The sequence below is a fragment of the Pipistrellus kuhlii genome, unplaced genomic scaffold (genome assembly GCF_014108245.1).
Source record: "Pipistrellus kuhlii isolate mPipKuh1 unplaced genomic scaffold, mPipKuh1.p scaffold_m20_p_13, whole genome shotgun sequence".
Taxonomy (NCBI): domain Eukaryota; kingdom Metazoa; phylum Chordata; class Mammalia; order Chiroptera; family Vespertilionidae; genus Pipistrellus; species Pipistrellus kuhlii.
The window spans coordinates 4,500,589-4,521,618 of record NW_023425438.1 but is presented as its reverse complement, the minus strand read 5'-3'; the positions used below and the strand labels follow the sequence as shown (position 1 = coordinate 4,521,618).

The window sequence follows — 21,030 nt, the reverse complement described above, 5'->3', positions numbered from 1 at the left end:
CGATACATGGGTTCCTCGCGAACTGAAAGAATCAGAGTTAACGCAACGCATTAGCAGCTGCGATTTGCTAAAGAAACGTAATGAAAATGGTCCATTTTTAAAACGACTGATAACTGGCGATGAAAAATGGGTTGTTTACAACAATATCAAGCAGAAAAGATCATGGAGCAGGCCAGGTGAACCAACTCAAACAACATCAAAAGCTGATATTCATCAAAAGAAGGTTTTGTTATCAGTTTGGTGGGATTACAAAGGAATTGTCTACTTTGAACTCTTACCACCCAACCGAACGATCAATTCTGATGTCTACATTGAACAACTAACGAAATTAAACAATGAAGTTGAAGAAAAGCGGCCCGAATTGACAAATCGAAAAGGTGTTGTATTCCATCATGACAATGCAAGGCCACACACATCTTTGGTCACTCGGCAAAAATTAATGGAGCTTGGTTGGGATGTTTTGCCACATCCACCATATAGTCCTGACCTTGCACCATCTGATTACTTTTTGTTTCGATCTTTACAAAACTCCTTGAGTGGTAAAAATTTCAATAATGATGATGATGTCAAATCGTACCTGATTCAGTTTTTTGCTAATAAAAACCAGAAGTTTTTTGAACGTGGGATTATGATGCTGCCTGAAAGATGGCAAGAGGTCATTGATCAAAATGGGCAATACATTACAGAATAAAGTTATTTAGTTCCATGAAAAAATTGTCTTTGATTTTCTTTAAAAAATCCGCAATTACTTAGCTGCCGACCCAATACTTACTGCAGATGAGGGACTGAAATTGGTTCAGAGCTCTCCATCTAGTTAAAATGAATGCTCTCCTTGAATGTTGCATAGAAAGTAAGTGGAGCTGATTGCGTAATTAAATATATTTTGCCACCTAATTTTGTTGGGCTTATTTTTAGAATCCATATTTCTCTCTAGGGCCTTGTACTGAGAAGATTCTCAGCAATGCTTACAGAACAAATGAGTTATGTTAAAATGTCAGTAAGACATTGGAAGACAACTAACATCACTATAACCCAGTGACTCAGTGAGCCTGTCTTTCTTACTCTTCAGTGCATTACAGTATGAGCGTCCTGCTGACACCAAGACCGGTTTCCTATACCGGCAAAGACTGAAACATTTAGCATTTGTGAGTTTCTGCGGCAAATACTTACAGACATTTGGAAGCACCAACCTCTGAATCTGTGAGATCTAAGCACCCTGGCCTGTAGGTGGCGCTGGTGCTCCCATGGCAGCATTTGTCTGTCTGTCCATCCTGAATAGGGTAGAGTTGCACTGTCCCTCCATGTGTGGTTATTGTGGCTAGTCTGAATTGAGATGCACCGAGCATGTAAAATTCACCTTGGATTTCAGAAACTTAGTACCAAAATAGGTAAAATATTTCATCAATATTTTTATGCTGATTTCATGTTGAAATGATATGATCTGTTGGGTGAAGTAAAAAACATATCACTAAAGATAATTTTATCCATTCCTTTATACTTTATTTTAATGTAGCTACTATAAACGTTTCAGTTCTCCGTATGCCTTTATCTTTGTGTTGGACTCGCTAACTTGGAGCTTGGGGATTAGTGCTGAGCTGGGACAGCTGCCGAGTGGCCGGCGCTTACAAGCCCATGAGCCTATGGTCTGCAAAGGAAACCTACTGGGTTTACAGTCCCTTCATAAACTTTGAGGCATTTGACTTAAACCGGCCTACAGTATTAATTCACATTTCTATTACTTCCCAATACAGTTATCTTAAAGCAAGAAGTGTACATGTTCTTTAAAAAATAGTTTCACCCCAGCCAGTGTGCCTCAGTGGTTGAGCGTCAACCTAGGAACCGGGAGGTCACAATTCAATTCCTGGTCAGGGCACATGAGCACATTGCAAGTTTGATCCCCAGGGGGGTGTGCAAGAGGCAGCCAATCAATAATTCTCTCTCATCACTGATTTTTCTGTCTCTCTCCCTCTGCCTTCCTCTCTCTGAAATCAATAAAAACATTTTTTTTAAGTTTTTTCCACAATATTGATCTGTAGTAGCATCGCCCAGAGAGGACTTTTTGAAATGCGAGTTTGTGTTTGTCTTTGGCCATGGTGGCCATGTATTTTTCGAATAGCAGTTGCATAGAGATTGAAATTTTGGGTCCAGAAGGAAACCCCCACCAGCCGACCCGGGAGGTTGGGGCCTCAGAAGGACCTGTCTCCAGGCTTTCAACTTGTTTTCAGCCGTGGAAGGATGTGAAAATACAAGAAAAACAGGATTTTGTTTTTCCATCAAATTATAAATGAATTTGTTTCAGAAATGCATTTAAGTTCTCAAGGCTGGAAGTTCATAAAAACAACTCAGCTCCCAGTTAATAATAAGACTGGCAGATGCTCGCTTCCAAATCTCACACTTGCTGACTGACTCGACCCTCGTGTGTCCAAGCCCATCCTGCCACCTGTGGGAGCCAGCTGCCGTAAAATGCTCCTCATTCCTGGATTCTCTTTGTGCACCGTGCTCAGAAAGAGGTCAGAGGAAGGTGCTAGCTTATTCCTGCCCCAAGTTAGATCCATATGCAGGCGTAATCACTCCCAGATCGAGGTCTGCTCGTGGTAACTGCGTGTCAGGACTGTGAGTTTACCGAAACTTGCATGGGGGAAGCATGGGGATAGAATGCTAGATGGCAGGCGTTTCAAGGTCAATATTAACAGTCGGTCACGAAATAAACTTTCCCAGCTCCGGGCCTGGCTTTGTTTTGGTTTGAAGATAGCGTTAGCTGTACTGGTGGAATGTGGGAAAGCAGGGCATTGATTTGTTTAGTGGGGCAAAACTGCCTCGAAATTCATTGATTAGCCTTTGTAACAGCAAAGTTCCAATTCCTAAGTGAAACAAGGTACAGAAACCGGAACTTTTTGTTTTGTAATGAAAAAGAGAGGAAGCATGCTGTAATTGAATACTGGGCAAAGTGGATTCGGCTCATGTCCCCGTCTGCTTGGGAAAACAAGGAAACGCAAAAGGGCTTGTAGTTCTAGGAAGATAGTGGGCATTGACTCCGCCTTCCCAAACACCTTGACCGTGAGTCACTCTGAGAACCACTTCCCAGGAGTGGACAGATCCCTGGTCTAGGTGTCCCGGTCAGGATGCCCTGTCCCACCGCAGCCCAAACATGGCCATTCGTAAACCTCACGCCTGCCCAAGACTGTCCAGTGGGGAGGTTTTGAGCCAGACCTTTTGTTGCAGAAATCATTCACTATATCTCAGTTAGTCTGTGTTCAAAATAGTTCTGAAATACATCTTTGTGCCATTCAGTCAGGAAGTCCCAGGAAAATTCGCCTAAAAATCGTCTCTATTGTATCATGTGGATGGCTTTTGAGTCCCTGCAGCCCCGCCACAAAACAACCAGAGCATCAGGAGGCTTTGGTTCTGAATTCCGATTCCCACCTCTGAGCTTTCCTTGTCCACATGAAGAGAACTTTTTGTCGTCTTGAGAAAAATTGGCCTTTTAACTCTACTGGGCTGATTGTCTTCCTTCCTCCCTCCCTTCCGCCTTTCCTCCCTCCTTCCTTTCCTCCATGTCTCTATCCCTCTCTCCCTCTCTCCCTTCCTTCACTCTTTCCTTCCTGCCTGCCTGGGTCTTGAGACTTGGTGTACAGTATCAAACCTCCTACTTGAGGTGCTTCAACATTACATGGAGTTACTTCCCTTTCCTGGAGCAAGTATTGCAGACCCACAGTTGTTTCCAGAAGAGTTACTGTGGCCCTTGGCGTGGTGGGTGTGTTCCTTCTTCACCTGATTAACCCTACCCGTCCTTTAAGACTTGGCTCCATCGTCATCTCCAAGAGGCCTTCCCCAGGCTCTGGTTTTGGTTGGATGTCCCTCCCTCGGTTCCCATGGCTCCCTCTGTCACGTTTTGGTGTTGCTTCCATCACACAGTACTTAAGTGGCCTGCCTTCCCCTCTCGCCCTCCTTGAGGGAAGGAGCTGTGTTTACTCATCAGAATCCCTAGGGCCTGGCCCAGTGGGTGGTGCCTGGTGAGCAATCAGTATGTGTACCCTAGCAGGTGGACGGGGAAGCCCCGAGAGCTTAGCTTCCAAGCCTTTCCTGTGCCATGGGTCTCTTTGGCTCTCGAATATGGCCCCCTTCTCTGAATAATATGATTGAGTGCACAAAATAAATGTATGAGATTACAAAAAAATTACCTTGTAGTTATCAAAATAGCTTCAAACATTTTGTGATATATATCATATGTACATCTTTATTAACATATTAAATAACGAGATACAGTAGCAGTCAAAATCATTATTGTAAATTTGTACTGATGAGCATGAGTTATTTTCTGTTATCTACAATGAGTTTATTGTCATTTGAAAATTTCCATAACATTATAGGTGACAAAATATAGGTATTACTAATACTACTGTGGTTTGTTGCCATAGTTGATGGAAATACTAAATTATAGTTAGAGGTTAACAAAAATAAAGATGTAGTCTTTTTTTCCATTCAAGTTTACATCGCGTGTAAGGACGTGCATGTGCACACACACACACACACACACACACCCCGCCAACCACTTCTAGCCTTTGAGCGGCATGGATCTGAAGACCTGTAGAATCCAAGGCACTTAGTATGAATGGGATATGAGAGTGGCGACAGAGGATTTTATGGTGGTTTCTCTGTATTAGATCTGGTGACAAGATAGGGAATATGGGACGAGAAGCGAGTAGTGGGAGATGTTTGATAAAATGGTCATTTGGACACTTGTGTTTGAGATACCTGTGGGACGTCCACATGGACATTCTGGCAGGCAGCTGGACGTGTGGGTATCTTGGAAGAGTGGCCTGAGCTGGGTTTGACTTGGGGCTGATGAGGCTATATCGGGAGCCTGTGCATGGGCCACAGTGATCTCAGGAAGTTGGTAGTACAAGGAGAGAAGAGCCTACAGCCTGGTCTGGGGGAACAGAGCTTGAAGGGTGGGAGGCGGGAGAAGAGAACGGAAATGGTGGGGGAGGGGCGGGAATGAGAACCAGGATGGAATAAGCCAGAGTCAGAGAGTCACCTGTACGTTTTCGCCGCCCGGTCCCGATTCCTCTGGGAGCCCCTGGGGTACGCTCCGCTTTATGAGGCACCTGGCGTGTCTGAGGCGAGTGGGAGGTCAGCGCGCGGGCTCTGTCATTGTTCTGAGCTGTAAGGGATGTGGCTCATTCCTAGGGAAGTGAGTTTGTGTTTGATTTAGAAACTTGAAGTTTTCATTTAAAACTCACTTAGGAGGGAAATCCTACACTGCGTGACCACGTTTGGCCTGGGCCTATGGAAGCAGCTGCGTGCGCTGCCGCCAGACTGAGCCTGAGCATCGCTGTCGGTCCACGGGGCCTGGAGCTGCTCCAGCCGGGACACAGGACACAGGACACAGGACACAGCTTTCTGACGAAGGCGGGCAGTGCTGGCGGGGTTGCCTGCAGAGTGGGGCTGCCCTGGCCCCCAAAGGGCCAGGCCAGGGCGACAGCACGGGGTGGGACCGGGGCAGAGTGTCCCCAGGAGCAGGAATGCCTCTGCCGCTGCTCTCTCCCAACCCTGCTCGGCCCACCTGCGCCGAGGTGCGTGTTTCCTCGGGAACAAGCCTCTGCAGCGACTGCAGATCTGAGCATGCAAATCCTTCAGACATGCGCAGGCCCTGCTCAGCGGAGCATAGGGAGCGCGCCCAGGACCCGCTCACCAGGACCGCCTTGCCGCCAGGCCTCGCTCTGAAACCGATTGTGTTAGTTCTGCCTATTTAAAGTGAAGCCTGTTCCAAGTGTCAGGATCATCCTGGAAATATCTGAGTCACTTTGACCTTGAGAGCTTCGTCGTGGCCCTTACGTTAGCCTAACCCAGGAGTTCTCTAGTGGAGCATGAGGGGGGTGGGGGGAAGGGCGGGGGGTGGGGGTGAGGGGTGAATACTGGGGAACAGAGTCCTGAGAGCCACAGCCTGAGCTTAGGCTCCATCTCTACCACTGGCTATTTAGATGACCTTGGCTAAGTAACTGTGCCTCCTTTTTTCACCAGTGAAATGGTTTAATGTATCTTTTCTCATACAGCTATTCCAAAAATATCATGCCATCACTCATAAATATGGTGCAAGAGTATGTGGCACGTACTAAGCTTTCAATAAGAGATTGTTACTCATGAGAGCCCGGATGTGCCCCTGAGTACTTTAAAAAGATTATTTGGCTCCCTTTTCCTGCTCCCACACATCCCTGCCCAGATGTTTTCATTCTGTGTTGAAGGATTTTGAGGATAGTGACTGTGTAAGCAAGAGACCCAGGACTGCCTAGAAAAAGTAAATAAATAAAAGCCTAAGACAATGGAAAACTTTCTTTTATTAGACCCACAACTCCTATAGTGCCCGTGGTCCTACTGGACCATTGAGTAGAGAACAGTAATTCAGATAAGAGGTTTTGTACTAGTTTTATTGAGAGAACTGACATGTAGCATTGTGTTAGTGCAGTGTTTCCCAAACTTTTGACATATGTGTACCCCTTCTATAATTTTCGTAACGCTGAGTACCCCTCGTACTCATGAGAACGTAGAATTAGGTGCAGCTAAGCACAGTGCAGTGCATATCCCCACCAAACTCCGGTGCAACGCGTACCCCCACCAAACTCTTCCCGTGCCCCTGGGGGTATGCGTACCACACTTTGGGAAACACTGTGTACGACACGATTATTTGCTGTATGTGTATACTCTGAAGTGATCGCTACAAGAAGTCCAGTTAACATCCATCCCCTCACATCATTGCACATGGTTTTTCCTGTGATGCAAACTTTTAAGGTCTGTTCTCTTTACAACTTTCAGATATGTAATGCGTACTGTTAACTCTGGTCACCACACTATATGTTCTGTTCCTAGGACTTACTCATCTTAAAGTGGACATGTGTACCTTTTGACGCCCTTCTTCCAGCCACCCCCCCCCCCTACTCCTACCCCCTGCTTTTGACAACCACAGATCTGTTCTCTGTTAGGATGAGTTCACTGGTGTTTAGATTCCACATATATGTGAGAACATGGAGGATTTGTCTTCTGACCAACTTATTTCACTTGTAGAATGCTTTCAAGTTCCATCCATGCAAATGGCAGCATGTCCTTCTCCTTTTATGGCTGAATAATATATCTATCATTAATAGAGACTTGTGTGTATGGCTTTTTCACATTTAAAATTTTAAGATGTCGGTATATCATTAAAAGTCATCTTTGTTGTTAGCTGTTAGCAAAATCAAATTTATAAACTTGGGTCACAAGATGATTTCTAATAATTATTTTGTTCCTGCAGTAAATTCTCTATTGTTGATGCATAAAAACCAGCAACTCAAATTGAATAGTAACGCTTTGCTGACTCTCTCAGGGTAGAATATAGGTTCCCCTGCTTTGGGTCCCTGTGCTTTGTTCAGACCTCTCTCTGCCTGCTATGTTTAGAAGCCAGTTTGCACACGCCTATGTTTTCCCTATGCCGGGACCTTCTCTGGGGCAAGACTGTCTGATTTCTTAATTTCAACCACTTAGCCACCACTAGATGGAGATAAGTCTAGAGTCGTTGACGACTGTCAGTTTCAGGAGCAAAAAGTGAAAAGAGAAAGAAAATAGAACGTGAGGAGCGGCAAATGTGGATTCTGTGTGGCCGCGGCTGCAGCAGTTTGCAGGGCCGTTTGGCAAGGACACGTCTCCACAGGGGCATCCTGGGAGTGAAGGGAAAACAGCACGGAGGCCAGAGTAGCCCTGATCCCACCTCTGCCAAAAGCGCCTGAGGAAAGCGAACCACCTCCTGGGAATCACAATCCAGGACTGAGAAAATTAAACTGTGTTTAATCAGAAAATGGATTATGACAGCAGTTTGGGAGCACGGGGTAATTTCCATCTCAACAATGTGTGCTTTTTATCAATTCCCATGCACGTCAAAGCAAGTGCCAGGGAGAAATAACCTACGGGAAATCCCTTCTTGTCTTATCAGCCTTCGGATGTGGACATCCCGCTGATAGCCTGAGATGCTTGGTTCACATTTCCAGTATTTCACAGCGGTCTCCGCCCCGTGGCAGGCAGCGCCCAGAACTACAGACCTGCAGAGACGTTAAGTAAAGGCACTTTACTTAATAACATTGATCAGTTCATTGTTGATTGTAAGTAGTAGTGAAAGGCGCTGATTAGGAATGCTGTCTCTGGACTTATGTAGCCCAGCTTTACAACTCACTGATTGTTTCAGTGTAAGCAAGTTACTCTCTCTACCTCAGTTTCCTTTTACATAAAACACCTTCCCCAGATATTATAAGGACTCAGTGAGTGCAGAGCTGAGCACAGAGCCTGGCACGTTACTCTCAGTTTCCATTAGTTCATTATTATTTGTTGTGACGCGTTTTTACATGCTGACATCCTAACAGTGGATGCTTTTAACCACTGTGCCTTGGTGTTCAGTTCTCTTTCTCCTTCGCCTGTCCTCCCTTCCCCTCCTACCTCCATACGCCCCATGCTTTTTTAATTTCTTGTTTAGGGTTACAGACTCAGAGTCCACTGTTCAGATCGATTGTCTGTGACTAATAATCTATAGGGAACGGGAAGTATCTTGAGCCAGTGTGTGTAAAGACATTAAAAGTAGCCATGTGTTGTTACTTGGAAGCCAAGATTTTCATAGAGAGCCCTTCCATGACTGTGGCCTGAAGAAGAATTTGAAAAAATAGAAAGACATTACCCCACTGGACTTAGAGATTTAACCAAATACACTCTCATAGTTACTGGTCAAGGAGGATCGAGAGAGAGACTGAGATGCACACATGGGAACCTAGACTCCTCCATCAACTTGGCATCAACTCTGTATTGAGGTTCCTTGTACCTGCCGTGGGCCATGTGCACCCCATAACTACTTGGACATGACTGGTCTTTTGATCCCAGAAGGTAATCCATGGATTACTGTGCTCACCTGGCTGACACCTTCACATGCGGGGAAGGGGTGACATCTCCCCTATGCTGAGGCTCACCAAACCAGACCTCTCATTGGAGATGCTTCAAGGAGTAGTTAGGCCATCAGAGAAAGACAAGTTCCATGTGATTTTACTCATATGTGGACTCTAATGAACAAAATTAACAAACAACAGAAATAGATACAGAGAACAGACTGACCACTGTCAGAGGGGGGTGGGTGTCAGGGGCTGGGTGAAAAAGGTGAAGGGATTAGTGGGAGGTGGGGGGGGGGGGGGAGACACCTCATAGGCAGACAACAATATGGTGATTACCAGAGGAACAGGAAGTGAAAGGATGTGGGAGAGGGTAAGTGGGGATAAATGGTGATGGAAGGAGACTTGACTTGGGATGGTAAACACATAATATACAGATGATGTATTATAGAATTGTACCCCTGAAACCTATATAGTTTTGTTAACCAATGTCACCCCAATAAATTCCTTAGCATAATACAGAAGTTCATGACCCGGTCTCTCTCTCTCCCCCTTGCTGGTCTTATTTTCACCGTCCTACATTCCAGAAGACATGATAGCTTCCAATTCCCAAGCACACCGTCCTCTTCACACTCTGCTTTGCTTGCTTGTTCCCCACAGTGTGCTCCCCCAACTTGAAGACTCAACTCGGGCATCAGCTCTCTGGGGAACCTTTTCCTGGCCACTGCTTGCTGCCAGCATCCCTCTTCCAGGCTCTGACGTTGTCTTGTGTACATGGTGCCTCTGAGCTTCCCCCACCAGCAACTGCATCTTATTATCTATTCTCCAGGTTCCTAACACAGCACACATGCTCATTAAGTATTTGCTGAACAGATTAATGAATAAGGGTTTGAGTGAGTGAGGGAGTGAGTGAATGTGATGTATCATGGAAACTACAAGTGGGTGTGACTGGCCACTTAAGGGCTGGAGCCAGGCATAACTGGTTTTTTGTTTGTTTGTTTTTCAGTGATAACAGATACATAGGGTCCTTAAAAGTTAGTTCTTTTTTTGGTATAATTGTCCACTATGTGCCATTGTGAATAATTTCACTTTTGTTGCCTTTTTGTTTTAGAAATGCAGAAGAACTAGAACATAATTTTTAGTGCAGAACAGCCTAAAGCTAGACACATATGTATGTATTTACTATAAGTGTATGTGTGCATAAATATGCATATTTATATATGTACTTATATACACACATGTGTCTGAACCCAACACATATACACATGCATGGGTACATATATACACATTTGTATGTGTGTACAAATAAATACGTGTGTGTGTGTGTGTGTAATGGGCAGATACAGATTCATCTTAGTAGTGCCTCACAGGAGGTTCTGTCTCCATCCAGCTGCTCGCTGTCACCATAGTATGGTTATAACACCTCCCCCCGAGTCAGCATACACTCCCGCCAAACGAGCCCGTTTGTGGAAATGTCGCAGACACGCTCGTGCTTCTGGTCACATTTCACCTGCCTCTCGGAGAGTCTGTCTGATTCACCTTTGCGTGCATCCAACAAGCATGTCCCACGTGCCTACCACGTGGCTGTATGGGAACTATTAAGTGTGTGATGAATGGTCACTAGTCACTCAGCAGTGGTTTTGTCTCAATAACTCTTCCCGTTCTCTCTGCCATCTCTCCGGTGACCAGCCTGGCCTCCACATTCACTTTGCCGGCGAGTCCTTTCTGTGAATCGTGGGTGGTCTGTCACACAAGACTCTCCCTACATGGGTTTTCCAATCGGGGCCTTTTCCTTCACTCCCACAAACTGTGAAGCTCACGTCCTTGAGAGAGCTGCTCTGGAGGGAGCCTTGAGCCCGGCTCCCAGGGCCAGGCATGGGGGCTGGTAAAGCAGGTCGCTTGCCAGTTGCTGGTGTCATATGTGTGCCTGGAGGGGAAAGTGTTTTCTAACCCATGTTTTTGTCTTGTCTTGTAGCTTACGTTTTACTATGGAACTATAGATCCTTGGTGTCCAACAGAGTACTACGAAGACATAAAGAAAGATTTCCCGGAAGGAGATATTCGGCTCTGTGAGAAGAAAATAGCTCACGCTTTCATCCTCCGTTCGTACCAGGAAATGGCTGACATGGTCGCGGACTGGCTGAAGGATGACCTGTCCAAAGCGGACATCGCGACATCAGGAAGCGAGGACTGACAGCTGGTGCACTGGGGCCGTGGTGCACAGACTCTCGGTAGTAACTAGTGGACTCCGTAGGTAAATGCTTAATTTCAGTGTTTGATTATGGAAGAGAGAAAACGTGAGATCCTCTTGGCTTAAAAACTGCCCACTTCCAATGCATCCCATGTACTGGCTGCAGTAAATACAGGTGCCAAATAGGCCATAGGTTCAATCACACATTTTCCGAAGCTCGGGAACACTGCCCTAAACAGGCCTCTGATGTTCACCCGGGAGCGCCATGCAGCTTGCCTTGGCAGGCAGGACCCTTGCAGACCAGAGGAAGCTACATGCAGCTGGTTCTGACTGACTTACATTGTAGAGGAGGCTCTGCTAGCGGAGGTTAGGAAATGCAAGAGGTCAGGGAGCGTCCGGTGTGTCGTCAGGTGTGTGAAGTGTGTACGTTCACGAGGACGCTCATGTTCCACCATCAGGCAGTGGTCAGCAGTGCATCTTGCCAGGGGACCTGAGTCTCCCTCAGGACAGAAACCGAAGAGCAGCCCAAACTAACCTTGCTGAGGCCATCGCTATCAGGCTGGGCACCAGGACAGCCCGCAGACCCGCGTCACAGACCACGGCTGCCTTTTGTGTGGCCACCGGGGGCACCGGCCCACGCAGAGCCAATGTGGGCCAGGCACTGCCTGTGTCCGTCTCTGGGGAGTTTCCCCGAGGAGTGTGATTCCTGGTCTGTCTACATCAGCCGGAGTAAAGTTTGCCAGGCGTCCCTCTGCTCAACTAACCAGCTAAGAGTTGTGGAAGGATCCTGGCCGTGCCTCCCGCCACACGACAGCCAGCCCCGTGCCAGCTCCTTGCAGGCTCCCCTCCTCCAGAGCCAGGCTGGGAAGCCCCGAATGCCTCTCATCAGCCCGAACCTACCGTGCACAGTTGCCCCTTCCGTGATTTTTTTCCAGTGGAACTCCACTGAGGACCAAGCAGTGAGCCGAGTACTGCACTAGGCATTGAGGATAGAGTCTTAGCTGTATTCCGATTCTTCTGACAACCTCCTAGAAAGTAATTTCCAAAGGGCATCCGTAAATGGCTGAATAGAGCATAACTATCAATGATGGCTTCATTTCCGCATTAGCATATTAGTTGGAAAGAAAAATGTTTACTGATGGACCAAAATTAGCCATTCAATTATGTAAATTTGCCTTCTCCGGACACCTGGGGGTCCAGGAGAGAAAAAGCTTGTTCTCTGGCCCAGGCTGGCTAACAGCATTGCTGCCGTCCCCAAATCAACTCATCCTGGGGCCTCAGGAGCCAACAAATTGCACTGAGTCTTGCATCAGCAGCATCCGGTTTTCTCCGGGAGGAATCACTCGGGCATGGACAATGCAGCATTGGCCTTCCTCTCAAAACCGGAAGCCCCCCCCCCCCCCCCCATGGCAGTCAGCCCTGATATGCTGCCAACCGCGAGGTGAGTGTTGGACAAGCTACTAGCTGGCAGGCCTCTGCGTCAGAGCAAATGACTTTTCAGACGGGAAGGTCCAAGTTCCAGGCAAGGAGTGCTCTTGGCTCCAGAGAGGAGCTGGGCACACATAGGCCACTAGCTCAGGCCGCACACTAACTCCTCAGGCATCTGCGTGAGGAGGCTTCTAGATCAAGCATGTCAAACTCACGGCCCGCGGGCCGCATGCCTTGTTTATTTGGCCCGTGTTAGCCTTCGAGTTTGACATGCTTGTTCTAGATTCTGGTATCAGCAGCTGGGACTTGTTGCTCCAACCTGCCTGGCAGACAGGAGACGCTCGGAGGTAGAAACTTGAGCACTTAAGTCCTGGGAGAATCGCACCCACTGAAATGAAGACTAGCATCCCAGCTTCCCTTTCAGGGTCACTGTGCCACATGCCTCCATGTTCCAAAGCCCACGTTGGTGAAATTGTGTCTCATTTTGTTCTTCAGAACTTAAAAACTGGTTAAAGGTGAAATGACAAGGTATTACTGGGCTCTCGTGGTCTGATGCCCAAGGTGGCCAAGGCCCTCGCCATCTGTTCCCCCTCTCAACCCCTGGTCAGCCAGTGACCTCTAAAGGCTTGATTCTTCTTTATCCTACATTGTATCAAAATTAATTTCCAGTCCTGCTTGGTGTTGCTTAGTGGTTAGAGTGTCGACCCACGTAATTGAAGGGTCACCGGTTCATTTCCTGGTCAAGGGCGCATACCTGGGTTGTGGGTTCGCTTCCCTGCCCCCGAGGTCAAGGCGGTTGTGGGAGGCAACCCATCAATGTGTCCTCACATCGATGTTTCTCTCACTCTCCCTTTCCCCTCCCTCCCTTCCACTCTCTCTGAAAAGCAATGGAAAAAAAGTACCTTTGTTCCTGGCCTTCTCTTGTATTTGGCTCTTCCTTCCCTTGGGGGTGAGGATTAAAAAGAAAACCTTTAATTCCAGGTTAAAGGACACTACGGAGACATGACAGCATACAGCAACACCTGGTTCTGGATCCGATATTTTTATTCCAAAACCATCATTGGGACGATTTGCACAACTCAAATGGGGTCTAAAGCTGAGCCAGGAGGAAGGGACGTGTGAGGGTCGGGACGTTCCCTGCATTTTACTAGGAACCTTTGTGTACATTCCAGATGATTTTGAAACTTGTGAAAGTATTTAAATAAAATCAGGCACTCTCTCCTCCTGTGTCTGTCTCTCGTTGCTTCTCTTCCGGAAAGTGAATTTCTTCATCTGAGCAGTGAACGGAGCCCAGACTTCAAACCCTGCTTCTGCCCTTTGGTAGGTCTGTGATGTGACACAGGCTTCGCCTCCCGGACCCACTGCCCTAGTTCCCTGCCTCCCCCCCCTCCCCCGCCAACCCATCTCTTCGTCTGTGGAAGTGCTTGCTTCGGTTTTAGGGTTTGGGATGTGGGGAGGGTTTTGTTCGTTTTAAATGTGGGCAGAGGAGGTTGTGCATGTGGCGCTGAGCACCCTGTCCGGCTTAGGGTCGATGCTCTATGAAACAGTCCCTGAAGGGAAGTGATGGCGAACTTGTTCTTCTTTCCCTCTCTCCCCTCTGGTGCAGTGGAGGACCCTAATAGCTGGGTTTTTGTAGTGTCACGCAGCCTGAAACTCGATTCTTGCAGTCTTATCCTCTCTGGTTCATTGTGCGGGGCGAGGGGAGATGCTTGCTCACCTGGCTCAGCTTTCTGGCCCCGGCCATGCAGGATTCCAGCTTACAGCCCGTTTAGAAGAGGTGCTGGGAGCCATGCATTTCTTTTTATTATTATTATTATTTATTTTATTGATATGGTCTCACATAATTGTCTTCATCCCCCCCATTCCCATCCCAAACCCTTCCCTATATATGCCCCCACCCCCCTGTTGTCCATGGCCACCGGCTAGGCCCATATGCATGCACACAGTCCTTTGGTTGATCTCTTCCCCTTACCCCCCACCCTCCCCTGCCTTCCCTCTGAGGTTTGAGAGTCTGACACATTTCTTCAGTAACAGCAGACACCACCTTTGCTCCCGGCCTTCCCTTGTACATGGCCCCTCCGTTTCGGGAGCCACCTGTGGCTGGAACCGCGGGAAACCAAGTGTGCTCTGTGAGCAAACCCGGCTCCGAGGCCTTCAGGCCGGAGCCCAACTGCAGGCGTCCGAGGACAGGCTGTCACTTCCCAGGGGGCAGGTTGCTGCCTGAGCCCCACGGAGGAGTTGGTGAGTGGTCTCCTGGGTCCCGGTGAGGGGGGCCGATGCGGGACACCGGTCTGTCGTCCTCCACAGGCGCCAGGCGTCCAGAGCAGGGCAGGTGAGGGCACAGAAGGCTCTGGGTTGCCGCCACGGTTCTAAGAGCCAGCTCCCAGAGGGGTGGGAGGAGGCTGCTCCCGGTGGGTGCCGGACAGGGTGAACTGGGCTGGGTTTGGGGAAGGAAGCACGAGGCCCCCACTTTCAGGGTGTCCCCTGTAGGCCTCGCAGCCCCTCGAGGTTATGGTTATACTCACTTCCCAGGTGACCACAAAGGTGCAAAGGTGAGTGACTTGCTCACGAGTGACAGCTGGGATTCAATGCAGGCCTTCTCCCCACAGCCTCATGCTGCCTCCTGGAGGCGACCGGGGGCAGCCTGGCAGGCGTGCAGGGCTAGGGAGGGAGTCGGGGGCAGGAGAGAGCCAGGTTGGCAGGGAAATGAGTAGACTTAGAAGGAAAGTTGTAACATCCATTTTCAGGGTGAGGGAAACGCCTCGGGCAGTGCATTTGGAGAAAGTGTGCCTGCAGATGGAGGACACAGGGGTGCAGTCACAGATTTGAGGACACCGGGGGAGGAGGGAAAGTAAGGCCACTATACCTCGGCCCATCCTCGTCCCCTCCGGCTGCAACTGCTGCTCCCATCCTCCCACGGAAGATCAGAAAACCCGTGGTGTTTGGGGATTAGCAGCGACCAAATATGTGGTCATTGTCCGTTGAGCACTCACCCCATACCGCCCCCCGAGTGTGAATTTCAGCCGCAATGCAGGAGGCCGCTCGGGGACACCCCGCATTCTCATTTCTGGTGCATTCCTCAGGCATTGTGGCCGAGGGGCCTGCGCGACCTCCCCACGCCGGTAAGGCCCTGGGAAAGTTCCTCTTCCGGCAAGGGGAATGTGACCCTGTGACTGGGCGTCCGCTGCAGCCAGGGGGCCCGTGCACCTGCAGGGCTCCCCTCCCCCCCCCTTATGGAGGGACTGGGATCCCGCCTCCAACCCTCCTGTGACCACCATTGCGGGCCACGCACCCGCTTGTCATTAGACTCAACGCCCACAGGCTCCCGGTGGCTCACGCTGGTGACGCGTCGCCATGGAGCAGTTTCTCCCCATCACTGTGCCTCCTGAGCAGAGACACCAGCGGCAGGACTGATGGACCCGGCGCTCCCCTGCAGCCATCCTTCTCCGGGCCGAGGAGTCTGAGCGTCTGACCCTGAATAACAAGCCCCAAAAAGTCCTTCTCCAAAGACCAGGCAGGAGCCGCTTTATCCATAAAATATTTAATCGGCTCATCTGTACAAGATATCCAAATGGCTACGGAAGGGTATGCAAGCGTGTGTAACAAATATATATACTGCTATGTAGTTGTCGAGAAAAATAAAGATTGCTGTTTTACAGTTCATTTACATTCCGATATGTACAATCTATTTAAACTTGAGGATACATATACACAGTGGGTTTGTCCCTGCCCTTGAAGCCTGCCCTGCTGGCTGGCCAGGGGCACGGGCAGCAATCACAACGTCAGCTCCTGCTGCCCCGAGGGCCAGGCTGGGGGGCCAGGAGGCAACCCCGTCTCCAGCCACGGAGCCCTGCTCTGGCCAAAGCCGTTCTGGAAGACTGCCCACAGAGGAGATTTCCAATGAGGGTTTGAAAACCACACCCATTCCCCTTCTTACTCCAGAACCAAGCAGCAGAGAAACAGTGCGTGTCCATGCAAGATGCTAGGGCTCTCTCGCTACCCCCAAATGGTTAATTTTGTCTGTCGCGGCTGAGGGAATGGCATGTCACTAAGCTGTGATGGCACTGCTGTCACTTCGAGTTTTGCCCATTTCCTTAACATCACAGGGTTTGTGTCTGTCGCTGATGTGCATGTGCTTGGTAAGGGGTGGGGTGCCCGTCATACCAGGTGCTGCTGCCCGCCCAGGCCCCGTGGAAACCGTGCCACCTGGCACTCCGGTGCAGGATCTCTGCAGAAACCTTTACGGAGAAAGCAGCTGCTTCATTGTATATGTTTTTAGAAATAAAAGCTTCGGAATCCCCTGTTATCTGTTAAAGGGCACATTGCGGTCAGCATCTTTTATTTTTTTATTTTATTTTTTAAAATTGATTTTTAGAGAGGAAGGGAAAGGGAGAGAGAGAGAAACATCGATGTGAGAGCAAAACATCATTCATCTACCTTCTGCAGGCCCCCTACCAGGGATGGAGCTGCAACCCAGACATGTGCCCTGGCTGGGAATTGAACCAGCAACCTTACAGTGCCTAGAATGATGCCCATCGAACTGCACCAACACTGGCCCCAGGGCCAGCACCTTGATCCTTATAAAAAAAAAAATGCACTAACTTTTCATCCGAGGTGAAATGCTCTGAGCCCAAAGACCTGAAGCGATGCAGATACGATTCTCTGTCACAGAGAACCTAAGAGATGTCTGCACCCCAGTGTAAAGTAAAATACCGAGAAAGAAGGCTCTGAGGATGCTCGTGTTCGCTCTGACCTGTCTGAGGTGGAGAATGCCAGAGAAATGCCCCTTCCCAGCATCTCCGTGCCTGGCCGGGGACACCAGCGTATTTCCCAGCCAGACAAGCTTTATCCCGAGCTTGCTTGCTTCCTGAGTCACCATTTTCTAAACAGAATGCTGAGTGGCTGCCTTGGCTCTGACTCTGACAGGTCCCGGCCCACAAATATATTAATAAGTTGCTAAGAAATAAGCCCTGCTCGTGGGTGCACCCCCTCCTCAAGCCAAGCGGCCGCCCCGAGCCACGGGGGACACACAGACACGGACACGGGTGACCAGTCTGCAGACAAGGAAAGCCCTCCATATAACGTGTCCCTGCTTTTCAGGCTCGCTCTCCCCGCTGGCGGCTGCGGGTGAGGCCTGCCCGCACGTGTGAGGTCCGAGCAAAGCCAGGCTCCCTGGTAGGACAGGACAGACAACAGGGACAAACTGTGTGCTGTTTCCCCAAACCACCGGCTCGCTGGCCTGGACGCCGCCCTTCCCAGCTGGTAGCCCCGGAGCGTCCTCGAGGAACGAGCAGCCGTGCACTCGGATCGGCGTGTTTCCCTCTCATCGCAGGCCTCCTCTGAGGAAGCCTCACGGGGAGCCTCAGCCCTGGGAGGTTCTGCAGGGGCCCCCGGTTCTGGCAGGCAGGTGTGTGAGCAGTGCCTCGGCTCAGAACAGGCACCTCCCCCTGCTTCGTGATGGAGCAGCTACCTGGGAGTTGCCACTGCAGGTCAGGAGAACAGCGCAGGTGATTCTGCGGAGAAGACAGCTCCCGGCCCACCTCCAGCCCGGCCAGACCCCCAGCCCCTGCCTCGCCCACTCCTGCGTGCCAGCGCCCAAAAGGTGGATGGGCACAGAAATGCCACCTCCCGGAAGGTCCGCACCGTCAGGCTTAAAGGCAGCTGGGATTCCACTGTCGGGAGCTTTTCCTCGCTTTTCCAGACAACGTTTTTCATAGCCCGTTAGGAAAAAGGATGAGAAGTTTCTGCAGAAGGGAACGGGTCAGGCAAAAAGTAAGAGTGCAAACTGCGCTTGCGACATCAGCGTGCTGGGCCTGGGCCATCCTGGGACACTGTCCCCGGCCTGCAGACACTCCTGGCGGGGAGCGGCCTGGCCTCCGTGGCTCTCCTGCTATTGGGGGTGGGGCGTGGATGTAGGAAAAGGCAGCCCTTTCTCCTGCCAGCGCAGACACAGGGAGGGCCTCAGGACCGCTCCGGGAGGTGAGTGTGGCAGGAGGAAGCCAACCATCGCCCACGGACCATGCACTTGTCAGTATAGGCCCGACCTGAAATGCAAACTAATTCTCAGTGACCTCACGCCCTGCACCTGCCCCGTCCCGGTGGCTCTGCTGTAACTACTGCTGCTGCCACGAAGCCCCAACGGGAACTTTTCCTCCGGAACTTTCCTGGCCAGGAGAGCCCAGGCCCGCGCCCGCAATGCTGGTGAAGCTGGTGTATGAACATGAGCAGGAAGCACCCCTGAATGCATGAAGCCCACAGGGCACACGCCAGGCCTTCACTCACCCCCACAGATGATGGGGGCCAACCTCCGCCCCTCTCCTGCAGCCCCATCCACGCAGGTGACTGCGGACGGGAAGAACGGCCTGCTGGGAAGAACGGGCTTCTCTCACCCAGAGCCGCTCCAGGCATGGCTGGGGGAGCCTGCTCCAGCCTCACTGGCCAGCAGGCCTGGCTGCCTGAGAACCTAGAAACAGCATCTTCTCACTCCCCCTTCTAGGGTTTCTTCACGATAAACTCTGCCCCATCTCCAGGCCATCAGGCAGGAGTGAAGGAGGAGCCATCTGCTAACTGCCCCTGGTTCACGCCCCGGCAAGCTGGACCAGACATGGCCATGGGCTGGGGACCTGGGGGAGCCGTCCACCCTTCCACAGGCTGGCCTGTCTGGCCCAGGGGCTCTGGCACAGACCAGGTCCCCGTCTGGGCTGCCAACAAGGCACGGCCCCTTCTTTCCTCCGCTGCCCGGGGAGGCACCAGCAGCAGGGGGAGCCTTCCCAGGACGTGGCCACCGGACAATCCCAGCCCGAGGGTGGCTCTGTCCATCGCTCCATGGGCATGGGGAAACTTGGGCTGGGCTGGCAGTGCCCCTCAGCAGGGACGCAGGGAAGGTCCAGGCTTAGGTGAGCTGAGCCCCCGCCCACAAGGTCCTGGCCGGCCTTGCCCCGGGTAGAAATCAGCCCGGTACCCATGAAGCGCCAGCAGAGGCTGAGAGTTCTGTGAACACACAGGCAAGAGCTGTGATGCTGTGAGAGGCGGCTCTGGGGCTGGGGTCAGCAGGGGACCTTTCCCGAGAACCATGGCACTGAGCTCGGTGGAGGGAGGAGACTGTCCCCGGCTTGTCCAGACCTCTCAGGAGGCGCCTTGTAGAGCCCAGATTGGGCAGGTGGCTGCGGGGCAGGTCACCCCGGGGCACATGAAGTCCACAGCGGGCCAGACTGTGGGCCACTCAGACACCTCGGAGGGAGCCAGTCGCCTCTCGCTCACGAGCTCACTCCCAACCTTTTCTGACTGCTGGGTCCACATGTCCGCTGCCTCCTTCCCTCCCCGTCCTGACCCTTCCTGAGAGGACACTCCGGCCCCGCCCTCCCCGGACACCCTGCTGCTTTCCAGAGCTCCGTCCGTCCACCCGCCAGGCCTGCAGCCACTGAGAGGACCCTGCACCCAGCTGGCACCCGCTCCCCCCGTGACTTTGGTGGCCAGAGACGGCTGTGGTGCTGTCCCCCTGACGGGGTTTCCTGGACACCAGATTCAAGCAGGGGAAGAGTCTGCCTTTTCTGTGCACAAGCTGCTTAGAGGTCTCCCAGCTCTAAGGAGAAAATCCGGCTACAGCCCCAGCTATTTTCTGCCATGAGTTGATCAAACTGCGAACAGGATCCAGGGTTTGTAGGATTTGAATCCTCCGACGACACCCACAGGGCGGTCAGACTCTCTCCGGCCCTGAGCAAGGTTCCCATTCCTGCCAACACCCCAAGACTGTCATTCTAGAAGACATTGTGCTGGTTTGGCGGGCGTGGGCTCCCCTGCCACACAATCACACCTCATGAGCAAGAAAATGCCAGGACGGTGATGTGAAGGCCGGCATATGCACATGGGAGGCATCCCCAAGCCAAGGGGACACAGCCGGCCACACTCTCGCAGCCCCAGCCCAGCTGCCTGGAAAGCCAGCGTTCAGCCAGGAAAGCGTTGGGGCACCAGTGGGCATGGCCGCCTGCCAGGGTAGGGTCTCCCTTCCCGAGGAGCCTGGTGCCTAGTGGCAGTGACCAGCCCGTGCGGGTGCTTGGCAGGTGCACCAGCCGCTCGGGCCACCCTGGGGTGCCCAGCCTCCTCTCTAGCAGGAAGAGGGGTTCAGATGGTCTCAGCAGGGGTGCACAGGTCTCCCCAACAATATGAGAAATTCCATTTGCTGCCGGAGGGGGGCTGGGGAGAGGGGGCTGCCTCTACTCACAGTCCTGACACACTGCTCTGCTCGCCAGCTGCCAGCTCGCCCACTGGTGAGGCGTGTCACCCCCAGCTGGGTGACCGGGCCCCACTCCCCCCTGCCTAGAGGACAGGCAGGCAGGCCATCCAGGACCCTAACCACTGTGCTGGCAGAACCGTTTCCCCACACCTTGTCAAAGCCGGTCTAACCCGGTCTCAGCAGCCCAAACCCTTCTGCTGCCATTTCCATAGCGAAGCACGCCCATCCTCTCCATTCCCCTACGTTTAACTGGGAGACGTTGGGGGCTGAGCAGAGCTATG

At 51.2% G+C, this 21,030-nt stretch overlaps 1 protein-coding gene across 3 annotated transcripts in view; it reads left to right on the top strand.

The window, feature by feature from the left end:
- Nucleotides 1–11,211, top strand: part of LDAH (lipid droplet associated hydrolase) — a 69,645-nt gene extending 58,434 nt beyond the window's left edge. For 2 of the 3 annotated variants that reach the window (XR_006741374.1, XM_036434697.2), the window contains one exon: nucleotides 10,873–10,973. Coding sequence is in view for 2 of the 3 variants with exons in the window: in XM_036434697.2 (XP_036290590.1) it covers nucleotides 10,873–10,970 (98 nt within the window). In the remaining variant the exon portion in view is untranslated. Of the gene's footprint in view, nucleotides 1–10,872 lie in introns of all 3 variants that reach the window. The other variant, XM_036434695.2, reaches the window with a different exon arrangement.
- The last annotated feature ends 9,819 nt before the right edge of the window (nucleotides 11,212–21,030 follow it).